This window comes from Salmo salar, chromosome 13 (assembly GCF_965601325.2).
Source record: "Salmo salar chromosome 13, fSalSal1, whole genome shotgun sequence".
In the NCBI taxonomy this organism is placed as follows: Eukaryota; Metazoa; Chordata; class Actinopteri; order Salmoniformes; family Salmonidae; genus Salmo; species Salmo salar.
In genome coordinates, this window is record NC_138303.1 from 74,287,501 (window position 1) to 74,303,502 (window position 16,002).

At 44.7% G+C, this 16,002-nt stretch overlaps 1 protein-coding gene across 2 annotated transcripts in view; it reads left to right on the forward strand.

Moving 5' to 3' along the window:
* Window positions 1–15,166, forward strand: part of LOC106567727 (zinc finger and BTB domain-containing protein 16-A) — a 130,203-nt gene extending 115,037 nt beyond the window's left edge. Inside the window, exons 5-7 of one of the 2 annotated variants that reach the window (XM_014137360.3) lie at window positions 1,861–2,031; window positions 7,277–7,447; window positions 9,938–15,166. In XM_014137360.3, the coding sequence (XP_013992835.1) occupies window positions 1,861–2,031; window positions 7,277–7,447; window positions 9,938–10,167 (572 nt within the window). In that variant the 3' untranslated portion in view covers window positions 10,168–15,166. The remainder of the gene's footprint in view (window positions 1–1,860; window positions 2,032–7,276; window positions 7,448–9,937) is intronic. The other variant, XM_014137361.3, reaches the window with a different exon arrangement.
* Window positions 15,167–16,002: the final 836 nt, after the last annotated feature.

The window sequence follows — 16,002 nt, forward strand, 5'->3', positions numbered from 1 at the left end:
TTCTCTCCCTCTGTTCTCTCTCTCCCTCTGTTCTCTCTCTCCCTCTGTTCTCTCTCTCCCTCTGTTCTCTCCCTCTGTTCTCTCTCTCCCTCTGTTCTCTCTCTCCCTCTGTTCTCTCTCTCCCTCTGTTCTCTCTCTCCCTCTGTTCTCTCCCTCTGTTCTCTCTCTCCCTCTGTTCTCTCTCTCCCTCTGTTCTCTCTCTCCCTCTGTTCTCTCTCTCCCTCTGTTCTCTCCCTCCCTCTGTTCTCTCCCTCCCTCTGTTCTCTCCCTCCCTCTGTTCTCTCCCTCCCTCTGTTCTCTCCCTCTGTTCTCTCCCTCCCTCTGTTCTCTCCCTCCCTCTGTTCTCTCCCTCCCTCTGTCCTCTCTCTCCCTCTGTCCTCTCTCTCCCTCTGTTCTCTCCCTCTGTTCTCTCCCTCTGTTCTCTCTCTCCCTCTGTTCTCTCCCTCCCTCTGTTCTCTCCCTCTGTTCTCTCTCTCCCTCTGTTCTCTCCCTCTGTTCTCTCCCTCCCTCTGTTCTCTCCCTCTGTTCTCTCCCTCTGTTCTCTCCCTCCCTCTGTCCTCTCTCTCCCTCTGTCCTCTCTCTCCCTCTGTTCTCTCCCTCTGTTCTCTCCCTCTGTTCTCTCTCTCCCTCTGTTCTCTCCCTCCCTCTGTTCTCTCCCTCTGTTCTCTCTCTCCCTCTGTTCTCTCCCTCTGTTCTCTCCCTCCCTCTGTTCTCTCCCTCTGTTCTCTCCCTCTGTTCTCTCCCTCTGTTCTCTCCCTCTGTTCTCTCCCTCTGTTCTCTCCCTCTGTTCTCTCTCTCCCTCTGTTCTCTCCCTCTACCCCATTGCTCTCTTCACCGTGCACATGGCTGCTTGATTTTTCCTCTCACTACCTTTTCCTCATCTTTCCTTTCCTACCTCTCTCCCCCACTCCTTGTCCCCTCCCTCTTGTCCCCCCCTCCCTCTTGTTCTCCCCCCTCCTTGTTCTCTCCCGAGTGTGGAGGCAAGACAGTGATTGATCCAGGGGGAGGGCTGTCTCTGGTGCGTTTATGAACATGAGGCTGCCGCTCCTCATAGATTTTTAAATTAGTGGCAGCTTTGCCCCAAAGATGCGTTATTGACTGATGAAATAGAAGCTGAGCTCTAAACACTCACTCTTTCCCCAGAGTTTTCCCCAGTCTGGTAATTGAAAAAGTGTGAAGAGAGTGTGTGCGTGCGTGTTTGTGCTTGCTGTATTCCTGTTTGCCTGTGCTGGAGTAAAATGAACGCAACTTGTTGGACTCGAGACTCAATTGAAGTCTTAAGCACATCTTCATACCTTCTTATGTGATTAGAAATGGTTTGCTTAAAAAGATTGTGAAAGCATATCCTCACAGTGTGTTCTATGAGGGCCATATTAAAGTGCACCAAGCATGAGAGACAGGGCCATTGCACATCCCATTGTGTTGACGGCGCCCAGTCTAACACAGTTCTTAGCCTGTTGTCACACTGCTCACCTTGGTTGTCATTGCTCTCATCTTGGTGCTGACCTCTTGTGGTAAGGGATCACAATTGCAATGTTCAAGCCTGCTGTGCTTTTCCCAGTGGTGTTTTACAATGACAGACACCTTTGGTTTAGGATACGTCTTTCCTTAAAAAGACTGGACAGATCTCAAGAAATGTACAACATTGTACAATGAACAATCATGTTGAAAATCCATAGAACAAAGAGATGCCTTTTATTACTTTTTGACTAGTTCTAGAAATGATGTATAACTTGGCTACGTGACTGTCAACATGTGATATTCTGTCAGATTGTTCTCGAAAGTATCTCCTGCTCAAATAAATCTACAAACCAGACTAAATGACTAAAGGAAACTCACCCTCTCCTCCCTCTCCCTCAGGCTTGGACATGGCCATCTTCTGTCTGCTGTGCGGGAAGCGTTTCCAGACGCAGCCGGCGCTGCAGCAGCACATGGAGGTCCACGCCGGCGTGCGCAGCTACATCTGCAGCGAGTGCAATCGCACCTTCCCCAGCCACACCGCACTCAAACGCCACCTGCGCTCGCACACAGGTTAGTGGCAGTGGTGACGAATACCGTTTAGGAGCAGCCATGTCAAGTCCCCATCTATCCTAGAGCACTAAGACGCACACCTATAGGCCACTCATGTTCCCCTGCAATAAACAGTCAACTCCTTCTCTGACTACCCTACTAACACATGACGCCGTCACAACATTGCAGATCGATCGTGAGAAGGTTGGTGAAGACATTACCTTGTGCAATAATCACGTTTCCATCCAACCTTGTTATGCGAGTAAAGTCATGTCGTGAGTAAAGTCATGTCGTGAGTAAAGTCATGTCGTGAGTAAAGTCATGTCGTGAGTAAAGTCATGTCGTGTGAAAAGGAAAAATCACGACAGCTGTTATGGAAACAGGAAGTGTCGATACAATTTCACAAATGTCAACAGACAATTTGTTTCGTTCGACATGGTGGGGAGCTTTTTGTGTCGAATTAATTCTGCAGCAATTGTGGCGGAAACGCTTTTATGCGAAAATATTGATTGAATAACCATGTTTAATTTTCAGTCACACGATGCTATGTTGTGTGGTCCTCCCACTGCGACTTGGAAAAGCATGCACACATTATTAGGCTACAGATGAAATAAGTTATGAACTTCACAGGGTTGTGAAAGTGCACGGTGACGAGCTTAAAGCACCTTTCCAATAAATATCGTATGCTGGTGACATTATCAATGGTGCTTGGCTGCCAATTAACAAATAAAAATGCACTTATCCATAATCTCATCATGTACCCTTCTGCACTGTATCTACCAGCTGTTTGCTAGAGTGCATGTGCCAAGACCAGAGTGGGCACGTTTGCAGTTTTCCGATACTTTTTTTTTGTGCCAAAACCGTTGATGGAGATAAAAATGCGATAGAACCATATTACTTTAGGTTTTTCTATTTGGACAATTAAAAGTTATACGGCAAAGTGCTTTTGATGTGCATTACGTCATCATGCACTGCTTTTTGTCCGCAACAAGTCAGTTTGATGGAAATTGCATTTTTTTAAAAACAGATATTTTAATATTTGCATGAAAATCTGTCAAATTGGATGGAAACCTAGCTATTGTTGGGAAAGGTAATAATTAGACTTTAACGATGTGACAAGATAATTTGGCTATGTTGTTGCAACAAATTATGTCTAGTAGGACACCATATATCCCAAACCAGGTGAGGTACAGGGAAAAGGTTGTCAATACAATCCCCTCAGGTCAACAGCTGTAAAGGGATCCATATTTGTTATGAAGGTGTGCTGAGCTGTCCCGTTAACAGACATGGGTGACAGTATATTTGACAAGTGGCGATGGCTCAGTAGCCCAACAGAAAGAAGAACACAATACAGTAGTATCAGTCTAGAGATGCAGACCGGCATTTATTGGGATGACTCATGTACTGGAGGCAGCTCTGTAGGGTAGTCACTAGCTGGCACTGCCACAGTCATAAAATATGATTTTAAACCTAACCCTTACCTTAAACCTAACTTTAACCACACTGCTAACTTTATGCCTAACCTTACATTAAGAAAAAAAATCGAAATTTGGTTTCATGAATCTTTACGATATAGGCCATTTTGAGTTTGCTGTGGCCGATCTAGTGGAAATCGCTCAGGCCTGCCGCCAGGACAGGATTCATCCCAATAAACGTCAACCTTGGTTTAAACTGTGTAGAGCCTGCAGGGCAACAGCACGTGTCGCATGGCATCATGTTCATGGCTCTGGCTGCGGAACATTGTTTCCTATTAGGCCTATCTATCCCACGTCACGTTTTCTTCCTAGAAGGAATCATCAAAAAGACAGTGTTTCTGCTTCCTAGTAGGCTAGTATACTATTGGCATGGCTGGCTGAACAACCAGGGTGATCTGGTCATTTGCTGAATGAATATATGCCATGATCAAACAGAGCTGCTATTTACCTCAAGGCTGGTTTGTTGGTGAGGAAAGGCCATGTTAATACTATATGTTGTGATAGGACAAGGCTGGAGAGCGAAATAGCCTGATGGATGAGGTGATTCAGGGAGAAGCCTCTGTTACCCTGACAGAATATGAGAACATGGAAATGAATCCCATTTCGCTTGCAAAGGATGGACGCTCTCTCTCTCGCATCCCTTTTTTCCCCCCTCTCCCTTTCCTCTACGGTCTCTGCGACCTTAAATAACAGTCTCACTGTCAGAGCTGATCTAGCTCACAGTCTCACGGATAAATAATTGAAATGAATGCGGCGAGATGAGCGCAGCCGGCCTATTTACAAGCCGAGGCGCAGCATTTTAGCGCGAGTGACAAGACGGGGCGGTCCTGTATACTGTACCCGTGCGTCTGCTACTCTGCTTTCACTGCAAACATCGAGAGAGGACACGCGGATGGTCCCCACGCACGACTTGCTGAAATGTCATCCCAATCCCCATCTCGGTAGCAGCAGCCAGACACGGGCAGTGAGGCAGCAGTGTCTCGCTGCTTTGAACCTGATCCTCCGTAGGCGTGTATTAAATGACAATGAGCCAGTCGCAAGCATCCGTTTAATATTATGTGGGGGCCTTTGTCAAGGGATTAAAAAGTCGGCAAGACGCGTAGTCATGGCGCCAAAAATAAATCCTAATTTCCAGAAAGTGGAAGTAACTGGCAATTCTTAAATATATTTGCCCTTTGATGATATAATAATCTCGTTCATGTTTCTGTGTGTACTACGCAGTAGTAGGTTACTTGTTGGAAAAGCGCAATAGTCGAGCAGTCCATCTGTTGGCTGCCCTTTTCCAACAAGACCATCGTCCTCTCCCTCATGTCTTCTGCCTTCTACCTCACAGCTGCAAGCACAATAGCTAGAGCGAGTACAATATACACAGTATTAGCATGCTTGATACAGAGGTTGTTTCGGGAAAACTGATTGCTTTAGAAAGCAGCTTCGCTGATGTCACCTACTGTTTTGACATTGATTCAGTATTGAGGACAGAGAGAGGCAACCGATTTAATGATGCTTATTACAGTGAGTGTATCAATCTCCCAATGATTTATTCCCTGGAGAAGGGTAGGCTAACCCCACATACAGTCTTTCTCTCTCCCTCCCTATTTCCCTCTCACGTCTTCCTCTTTGTCTGTCTTCATCTGTCCCTCCCCATTTTCATTCTCTTTGATATGCAGTCTATCCCTCTCCCTCTTACTTCACCTCTCTCCCTCCATCTCACTGTCCCTCAAACGAGATGCTGCACACACACACACACAGACACACTGTTGTACAATGGGGGCTCATAGTGATGGCAGTCATGGCAGCCTCCTCTGTCCTTCCTCACTCCCGCCATCCTCCCTCCCCTCCGTGCTTGCAGACGCGTGCTGCGGCCCAGGCCCTCGTTAATATTCCGTTGTTGTGCAGCGGCCGCTTGTTTTTTAACTAGGGGCCCATTTGCAGCAGGGTGTTTTGTGTTTGCAGCTGTTTGATAGCGCCAGGCTAGAGAGGGAGAAGGAGAAAGAGAGATGGCCCTGGCAGTGACAGAGCCCCCTGATTTACAGCCGCTTATCGCATAATGAACCTGCCCTCGCCAGGGCCTGGGGAGAGGGGGGCTAGGCAGCAGGTGTCGAGGCAGCAGGTACACTGTCCGCGCCAGCACCCCCAGGGGGCATGGAAACGCAGGTGGCAGTGCCCGGGGTACCCAAGGGTCCACTCCCATACCACGGTTCTGCCTCGGTGTGCTGGGTCCTCATCTGTGCCCCTCGCTGTCATTAGACCCCAGGCATTGTGTCTTAGATCCCAACAGGCATTGAAAGAGAGAGAGAGAGAGAGAGAGACTTCTGATTTACGATGCTGCATCTCCAGTGCCTGGGAGCTAATGGATTCCTGACAAAATTAAGTCCTGCCTGGCATTTGGATTGCACAACACAATGTGATTATGGCTTTTTTTTTTCATGTCAAACATTGACTTTTTCGTAGAGAAGCAATGAAGTCCGCTCCCCTGCTAATAAGAATGACATTTTGAAGTGTTAGTTATATGTGTAGTGTATGACTTATAGCACGTTGCCTATGTGCATCTGAAGGTAAATAATCTTCCGTAGTCTGTGCACTGAGCATTAGCATGCTGTCCTCCGGATTGGTCTGGTTGGGGCTCAGCCTGCTTCTAATTAAAGGCAGGTGAATCTCAGCTCCATTATTATTCCTGTAGCGTCGCACGGGCCCCGCCGCGCTCTGTGATGGATTGTGATCTCTGCAGCTACTGAAACGCTAGAAAGAGCACAATGTCTTACAGCGGGAGCCACTGATAACTTCATGCAGACAAATAAAGACTGTCACTTTTATTGATTTTTACCCTCCCCCTTCTCTCTTCATCCCTCCACTCTTGATTCTCCCTCTTTCTCTCTATATCTTTCTCCCTCTTTCTCTCTATATATTTTACTTTTTCGCTGTCTTTTTTTGTCCCTGCCCTCCCTTTCAAAATTATCCCCTCAACCCGAAAGCGTCAAACTCGCCGGGCGTCACACCCCCCCCCCCCCCCCCCAAACAGCCGCCGCGCCCAAACGTGAATAGCATTTAAGGGTGCGTCTCCAATGAAAATACGTGCTGGAGGAAATTGACATTGTCTCTTAACGGGGGTGATGGGTGCCAGAGCATGACAGTACATAACGAGAAATGCAATTTATTCCTAGGCACGGTGCCGCTCGGACAGCCAGATAATGAAACGCGTAGGTCATTGGCGATGACTTAAACCTTCAGTGGCTGAGTGAAATGCATTAAATATCAAGAACATTACACGCCTGGCAGCGTGGCGCATCTGTAGTGGGGAGCGAATGATGTATGGGAGGCTGCTAGTCAGACACAGGAAAGCAATTAGTAGCCGAGCGCTGGAGAGAGCCCCCGCATATCATAATATCCCTGATTATTGACATCTGAATACCAATTACACGAGTGGCACCAGGGCGGCAAGGGTACAGTATTCTAATTTGACCTACAAAAAGAGAGAACTTGAGAGTGGACTGGAAAATAGAGGGGCGCTATCTCGTTAGTGTTTATAAGAATGTTTGAGTTCTGCCGCTGATAGCTCAGTGTGATTGTGAAGCAATGCTAGCCTTTGTCACGTGATTCATCTTGGCATTGAATAGAAAACCACTTGTACTTCTTTTATTTGTGTATGGCCATTGACATATTTATTTATATCTATATCTATCTGTCTATTTATTATTTTTGCATTTACGTTTTTTGTCTATTTGCAGCCATAACACAAAGATATGAGTGGACTCCAATTAGTTTTTTCCCCTTCCCTTGTCCCCCGTGTTCAGCAGGTGACCATCCATATGAGTGCGAGTTCTGCGGGAGCTGCTTCCGTGACGAGAGCACTCTGAAGGGCCACAAGCGCATCCACACCGGGGAAAAGCCCTACGAATGTAACGGCTGTGGGAAGAAGTTCAGCCTCAAGCACCAGCTGGAGACCCACTACCGTGTGCACACAGGTACCGTATGCATTGTTAGGTTCACAACGGACAGGAAAATCCACTCCATTACACTGGAAATATGCCAATAGAATGTCAGCTTCGTAACAAGGATAAAAATGTCAGCTCTGTTACAGTGGGAAAATGTCAGCTATGATACACAGGAGAGCTTTCAAGGAATAGAGTTAGTGTACTATACTAATAGTTTCTACCAGGAGTTCCCACTGGACACTAAGCCAAGACACTAGAGATCCACCTCGGCTCCATAATGGATTGAGTTCAGTGCTATAACACAGAAGGAGGGGAAGTGTATGTAAAACTGGCACTCTAATGTATGTGTTCAATGGTGTTATACTGGGCATTACGAAGGGCTGGGGTCAGTGTGTGTAGTAGAATGCATACACTAGATTGCTGCTTTTACAAGGCATACTATAAGCAGACTGTTTTTCTGAATGATTCCAAGGGCCAGTAAACAGAACGTTGGTGAGGAGCCTCCAAATTGACACCGGGCCTTTACAGCTCTATAAAGGTGTCAACCAGGTGTCAGTCAGTCTCAGGGACTTGTCACTCTTGTGTTGGCTGAATTTACATCCCCAAACATTAGGATTAGGGACATGTGCTGTTACTCTGGATTACTCTGGTTGCCACGATGGGGGCGTGCGCACACACACACATACACACACACACACACACAGACACCACCTAGCCTCCGAGGACTGCTGTTGAGCCAAGGCTTTACCGGCTCCAACCCCCAACCAAAACACACCCCCCGTCTTCCATTCAATAAGCCAGCTGTTAAGCCGCACTATCAAGGCAGCCTGTCAAATAATTGGCTTTTTCTCTCCCACCCCCCTTTCCCCTTTTGTGGGGGCCAGGGGCCTTCGTTTGCGGTGAGCCGGAGCGCACTGGAGATAACAAGAGCTAGTGACAAGCTCACAGTCAAAGGCCACCGCGCACAAAAGGGAGCCGCTTGATGAATCATCGACATTGGCAACCTCCCACCCTCCTTCCCCCTTCCCGAGTCCCACCTGTCAATTGCAAATCAATACCAAGCCTCATTTGCAATTCATTATTGCCCGGTTATCTGAGGCGACCCTGTTTACAGTGTGGTTATTGTCGACACTGCTGACGTGTGAGGCCTCTGCAGGCAGCACGCCCCGTAATGACAGTCTTCTTGGCGTGGCTATTTGCATAGGCGGGTAAACACAACCTTGACCCCCTTCCCACAGGGGTCAGGTCCAATGCGTCGAAAAAAGAAAACTAAGAGTAGATGCAGCGACACACATCAGAGAGATATCCATCGGCAGCCAGCGACAAGAAGCCTCTCTCTCTGTAACGTGGCACGTGCGTTGGCGTCGTTCACGGCCCCGATCACATGCGACACCTCATTTCAAATGCCATTGGTAAAGGTCGGCATTTACATGTCTAATTTGCGCCTGTCGGATTGAGCGCTGGGGATTATTCCTCGCCATCACTCTAGTCATTTGCACGTTTAGGAGTTCTGGTCCTGAATATCACATGCACAGGAATGTAGCGGCTTTGGAACCGCCGAGAATCAAATGTGATCAAATTGAAGTTGTGATTTGGTGTTTCAAAATGGCATAGGTCCTTTTGTAATTGAAGTGTTAGCCATTTAGATGTGACAAAATGTACATCCGTATAATTGAATGCAGGGGTTTGGTTTGTAAAGCACATTATAGGGGCAGTTGAGAGATTGATTCTAAAGCCTTTTCTGCACAGCAGCACTATATGAAATACCATTATCCACGATGACGTACACCTTTCAATTTGGTCGTGGGGATTTTATAGACATGATAGTCATTGCTAATTGAGACCACTAGATATTTTTATCTTCCTGCTAGAAAAAGTGTAGGAAGCTCTAAAAGAAAGTTGATCCTTCAAGTCTGCGTTGTAAATGTATACTAAACAGTATACCCCCCCCCCCCCCCCTTTGCCCTCAGAACAGCCTCAATTCGTCGGCGCATGGTCTCGACAAGGTGTTGAAAGCATTCCACAGGGATGCTGGCCCATGTTGACTCCAATGCTTCCCACAGTTGTGTCAAGTTGGCTGGATGTCCTTTGGGTGGTAGACCATTCTTAATACCCACCGGATACCCACCGGAAACTGTTGTGCGTGAAAAACCCAGCAGAAAAACCCAGCAGCGTTGCAGTTCTTGGCACACTCAAACCGGTGCGCCTGGCACCTACAGTACTACCATTAAAAGGGCATACATTTTTTTGTCTTGCCCATTCACCCTCTGAATTGCACACATACACAATCCATGTCTTAAAAATCCTATTTTAATCTGTCCTCCCCTTCATCTACACTGATTTAACAAGTGACATCAATAAGGGATCATAGCTTTCACCTGGATTCACCTGGTCAGTCTGTCATGGAAAAAGCAGGTGTTCTTAATGTTTTGTACACTCAGTGTACAACGTCATATAGAGTTCCCTTCCTCAGCCTGACGTTGTTCTTGTTGACGTTGTTGTTGTCGTTACCCTCCCCAGGTGAGAAGCCGTTTGAGTGCAAGCTGTGCCACCAGCGATCCAGGGACTACTCGGCCATGATCAAACACCTGCGCACCCACAACGGCGCGTCGCCCTACCAATGCACCATCTGCCTTGAGTACTGCCCCAGCCTCTCGGCCATGCAGAAGCACATGAAGGGCCACAAGCCCGAAGACGTCCCCCCAGACTGGAGAATAGAGAAGACCTACCTGTACCTCTGCTACGTCTGAGGCCTCCAGACGACAGCCCGGGGGAAGGAAGACGGGCAGAGGAGGAGGATGGGGCTGAGGAAGGAAGTGGAGGATGAGGAGAAGTAGGAGGAGGAGGAGGACGAGACCTGTGGCGAAGAAGTCAAGCGAGAAGATCCATGAGATGGAAGCACAGGCGGTTTTTGAATGCGAAGAGAGTGAATGAGCAGAGGGCAAAGGTGGACACAGTGAGGAAAAGGGCTGGGCTAGGCGGAGGAAAACTGAGGTTCTGACCGAGAGGACATTTCCCCTTAAAATTCATATGTCGTTCAGTACATCTATGTATGTTTTGTTTCGAGTTGTCAAATTGCCTAACACAGAACCCGTCGGTGCGTCGATGGAGTTGTCCTTAAGTCTACCCACAGACTTAAGAGATGTCACCCAAGCCACACCTGGAACTGAACTGATTCTCAAAGGCTATCTGAACCCACACCTCCCCATCATTTTAACCACTGGCTATCCCTAAATGTAGTTTTGACACCCTCACCTTTTCTGGAATGGAATTGTATCCTACTGTAACTTGGGTGGGTCAATGCTCTCATTCCATGACACAGTACTACAGATCCCCTCCTGATTTGATTGGATTAGATTGGATACCAAGTCATGTTCTGCTTGAGGAACATGTCGCAGTTGGCCCCTACCCATCCCATTGTTTACCAGAGTGCTAGAAAATGGAGTCATCAGACCTGGTGGCACAGAGCACTTAGACCCCTATAGTGGCGTAATGCCATTCAGATAGCCCCCGAGAATCAGAGCCTAAGGGCCAGACCATGTGGCACATTTCAGCCAGCCCTATGGAAAAATAGCACCATTTATTGTACTGCATCAGCAGAAGCGAAGTTGAATTTGATTGGGGCACAACACCTTCGTACCCACGCAGAGGGTTGTCTTTTGTACAGCAAGGGAGATGAGCAGAGGATGATATTCCCATATCGGTTTCACCGGAGCCTCTCGAGAGTCGAACCATGACTGTCACTTTTTTTCATCTCGGTATCTTTGGCTCCGCATCATAGTTTATCATAGCTTCATTGCACAGGTAAAGACACATTACGACGACAGTCTCTGTTTGATGTTTATATCAGATATATTTTTGAGGGGTTTGCTCGCTGCGAAGCCGCCGCTCTTTTATCTCTTGAACCATAAATCTCTATACAGCATTAACTGGAGATGTTACATTTCCCCCGCTATAGATACTGGACTGATATTAATATACGTTTAACCAGATTATCATCAATTACACTAAGATTTAGTACATGGACTGACTCATAACATTTAACTATTTTCTCACATTAATAATCTCATAATCTCTATATGCCGTTGTGATGGAGACCAAAATGACAAAGGCTGCTGTGGATTGCGCCAAGGGGTGGTCGTAATGCCTTCATAATGCAATTATAAGGAGATATGGCACCTGTTATTACAGGACATATATACTGTTATGTCGCGTGAAACCATACATGTGATGCCAGGTGGAAAATTGTGTTTCATGCGTAATTGTAACAGTGCTATATCAGTTGTCATAAGTGTAAAATATGTTGTCATAAGTTGTCGTAACCTGTTACGACAAGCATTATATCTGTTCATATGGCAGCATAATGAAGACATTATGAGCACCACTGTCAGTTAGTTCAGTGTTACCATGGTAATCACATATCTGAATGATTAGCGGGAGAGGGGGGTGGGGGGGCTTCACTGATTGGACGAGACATGGCCTGCCCAGCCCAGGGGGCGACCAGTAAGAAGACAGAATAAATCAACTCTTTATATATGGTTTTGTTCCTTCGCTTTGTCTCTGTTTCCTATTATGTCTTGATTTAGCTCAGCACATTGTACTTGAATTACCTCGTTTTTTTGTGACCTCATGTGCTTGTGTTTTTATTTCTTGTATTGTTTTTTTGTTTTTTTGTGTGTGTGTGTGTGTGTCCGAAAGCTGCGTTGTTGCGCGAGGGAGATGTGACAAAGCAATGTGTACGCGAAAATTAAGTGCCACGGTGAAAAGAGATTTTTATTGTTGTGTATTTTTGTGCATTATTGTTACCAAACTTGGTATTTTTTTATGAACCTTGCTTGTTGAAAAGCTGGTGGGGTCGGTCATTGTTTAAAAGCTACCTCTAAGTTGTTTTGTTTTCATTTTTGCAAAAGCACATTTATTTTCTGTGTGTTTTGCATTATTGCATCATTGCAACTTCATCTCATGCTTTCAAGTGTTGATTTATTGTCCTTTCACATCTGTAAGTGACATTTATACAAAGGGTAAGAGATGGTAGATATTGTTAGAAAAAAATGAAAATTAAACAAGTGTTTATTCTTCTCTTACAGTCTGTGTCCGTCCGTCCCCCTTACAGTAACCTTAAGAGCAGAGAAGAGATTTTAAGGCCTTAAGTATGGGGTAAGAGGGATGAATGCAGTAGAAGAAGAAATAGTACTTATAAGAGAGTTTAAAAAAAGCATTAAACTTGAAAATATGTGAATAGAATTGTAGTTTTGTAATGTGAAAAAAAGAAGGTTCACCAATGCTGAACCGCCAAGAACAGGTCATGTACACAGCGATGTAGTGTGCCCTGGACAATTGGGACTGCAAGTGGTAATCAAAGAAGAAAGGAAGGCTAGAAAAAAAGAGATCCTCTTGGTCGACAATTTCTCTCAAAGGAGTGTATTCCTGAACAAGAGCCAACAGAGGCAGTTTGATATATAAAAATTGTGATATTTTTGTATTCGGTGTCAGTCCCTTTCCATTTGTCGAGAGTTTCAGCAGGGCAAATATTTGTATTTCGTTTTTTTAACTATTTTTTTTCCTCTGGTTTTGAATCTTTTGCCTTGCTCCTCTTTGGTAATGTTGGACGTGTGTGTCTGTGTGTGTGTGTGTGTGTGTGTATGTGTGAACATGTTGTAGTAAGTGTTGCTTTCTGGATGTCAATGCATTGTAGGTGAAGGACTAAATCTGCCAAAAAAAAATAAAAGAGATCATTCAAAATGGATGGCTGGGATGCTGCCGTCGATCAATTAGTACACGTCATTCACAATTTTATTGCCAACATTTAGTTTTTGTACTTGAAGTGACAAAAAAAGCATGACATGGTCATAGTGGCCCAAGGTTGTCTTGCCACTGATTCTCCAACACTGTGAGCTGAGGGGTTTCCCTCGTCCAATTTTCATCCACTATAATAATAACTTCAGTCACCAATTCAGAGTGGCAGGCCAGAGAGCCTGAAACGATCACATCACACTTCAATGACTAGAGGTATTCAATCACATGCTCTTATTGTTTGAATGTTTTATACTTGTTTTGTGTGTGTGTGTGTGTGTGTGCGCGCATTAAAGAAAGTGTGTATCCGTGTGCGTGTATTAATGAAAAATGCACTAATCAGATCAGATACAAAATAAAAACAATGCTCTATGCTACTTTTCTCTCGACATGTTGAAAGAAAATACATTGGCATTGATATAGTTCTTCCCTCAATGTTACTCTGATGTTTCTGTAATATCTTTGTGCCTAAAATGGAAATTGTTCAACAAAAATACCCATCTATATCTGCTTAGTTTCTGTACTTTCAGAAGATAATAAATGGTGTCTCCAGCACTCTAGGGATGTCATGACGATTTGAGATGACCTGATTTTCTGATTTAGAATCAAAAAGGAACTGTCATCTAGGACTGCTTTAGCCTAAAATTGGTAGTGGGCAAACCACCTTTTTGATGTTTTAGTTTTTTGTTCTTTGTCTGTAATTGACACCCAAAAGCAATGTTACTCGTTTACGCACAAAAAGCAAGGAAGAAAAATGTTCATAAAATACAGACAATGAAGCATATCAGTATAAGATTTAAAAAATGATAGAACAGTCCCGGGCCATGGAAATAGTATGCATTTTTTTCGTTTTCAATCTGTTCTGAAGGACATTTGCCTGTTCATTTTGGAAATCAAAGTCAAAGTATGTTTTTTTCATTGATAATATTTTGTTGTCAGCAACAGGTTTGCTGAGCAGTTAATGTCCTTCCAACCACTTTGGCAGCTTGTCAAAACCAGTGTTGCCCCAGCTTAACATTATGACTTTTCTGTTATTAAGTACTTGTGTTTCGAATTTGCATTTAAAAAATATATTTTTAAAGCTGTACGAAATCATGGCATCCCTGGAGTAGGCACTCTGTGTTTCAGTGTGGTGTTCTAGAACGAGTAGCCATTTTATGCAGTGTTGCCATGCATGTGCCATTTGAGGTCTAAACTAAACTGTTTGAGTAACAAAGCACCAAGACATTGTCTTTTTTATATTGGCACTGAGGACCAATTGCCCTGTCGGACCAAGCATTACAAAGCTTTTTATGTAACAAAGCTTTTCTCTCTTTCTCTGGCTTGTCTGTGATTTTTGTTTCTTTCTTCCTTGTTGTGACAGCACAAGTGCCAGTCGAGTTGCTCTGTATTAAGAAAATAGTGTTTTTATGATTTGAATTGTTATAGTTTTCGTCTACCTCAGCACCTAATCTTAGCCTAATCTTAGAAGGTGCCCAATTATTATTTTATTTTTCTCTTTTTTTGTTATTTGTATAAAAATGTTTTCATTTGCATTAGAGCTTTGCAAAGGTCCTTTGTCTTTTCCAGCGACGTGCTGTGTCTGTGATTCTGCTTCCCATGTGTGAGTTGTGCCACGGATCCCAGCATCTGTCTGTTGATTTAGAGTGGTTTTTCTTTCAGTTTAGGATCAGACACATCTCTTTGTAACATTTCAGTGTTCTCTGATGGAGTGTAAAAAAAATACAAAAAAAATAAAAGAGATTAAATGCTGCAGGTTTTCTTCTCCATGTTGTCACTAAGTACATTTTGTGCCTTCGATAGTGAAAGATAATATTTTTTACATCCTACTAACAGTAGATTGTTTTGTAGTGAACATTTTTTGTATTTTTATTTATGAGTCTCATATGAAAAATAACAATGTTCAGTTGTATACCTTCAATCTGCAGTTAGAAAATAAATAAAAATTGGACTTGAGTTTGTCTGCCTGTTTTCTAATGTGGTGCTTCCCTTCTCTCTCTGGGTGACCCATTCCTGATATACTATGTGGACTCTTCAGGTGCCAACCATACTGTGTAGATGCTAAGAATAATTACAGGTTTACAGAATACACAGCATGTTGGAGAGCAATACTGCAGGTATGTTTTGTTATGCAGAACTGTGAGTGTGTCTGTCTGGCTGTCTACGTGTGTGTGTGTTGCTTTGGAGTGTACGTCATCACTTTCACTGTTTTCCATTCCAGAGAGTTCCAAGAGCGTCGGCCGCCGGGCTTTCAAAAGCATCTCTGTAAACAGGGGTAACAACCATGAAGTCTCTTGGAAGACTGATGCTGCGGCTGAAAAATGAAGATGCATAGACCTTCCCCAGTGAGATTCTGCCCAGCTTCACCTCTTCTCACATCTGAAGGCAGCAGCTTTTCTCATTCAACATTCTCTCCTCTTCTACCCATCCCACTTTTTTCTGCACACCCACAAAACAATATTGGTCTTGATCCTCACCCCTCTATCACCCCTCTGTCACCCCTTTTGTCAATTTCTTTAAGAGCACCAGAGGAACTGGAATTACGGTGATTTGAATAAGTCAGTTGGGGTACGGAGGTAGTACCATATTATACTGGTGATGGGGAAGACACATATTGTACTCACTGCCCAGGTCTTATATGCCTTTAGTCACTTAAGTCCCCTAATGCCAGAAAAGCCTTGCGAGGCAGAAGGTATTAAATCAAGTCCAATAAATTGAGTAATATGCCGCAGCTGACACTTCTTTGACTAGTGTCCCTATATTCCCTGTGGCTGCTTTGAAATGGCTCTCCA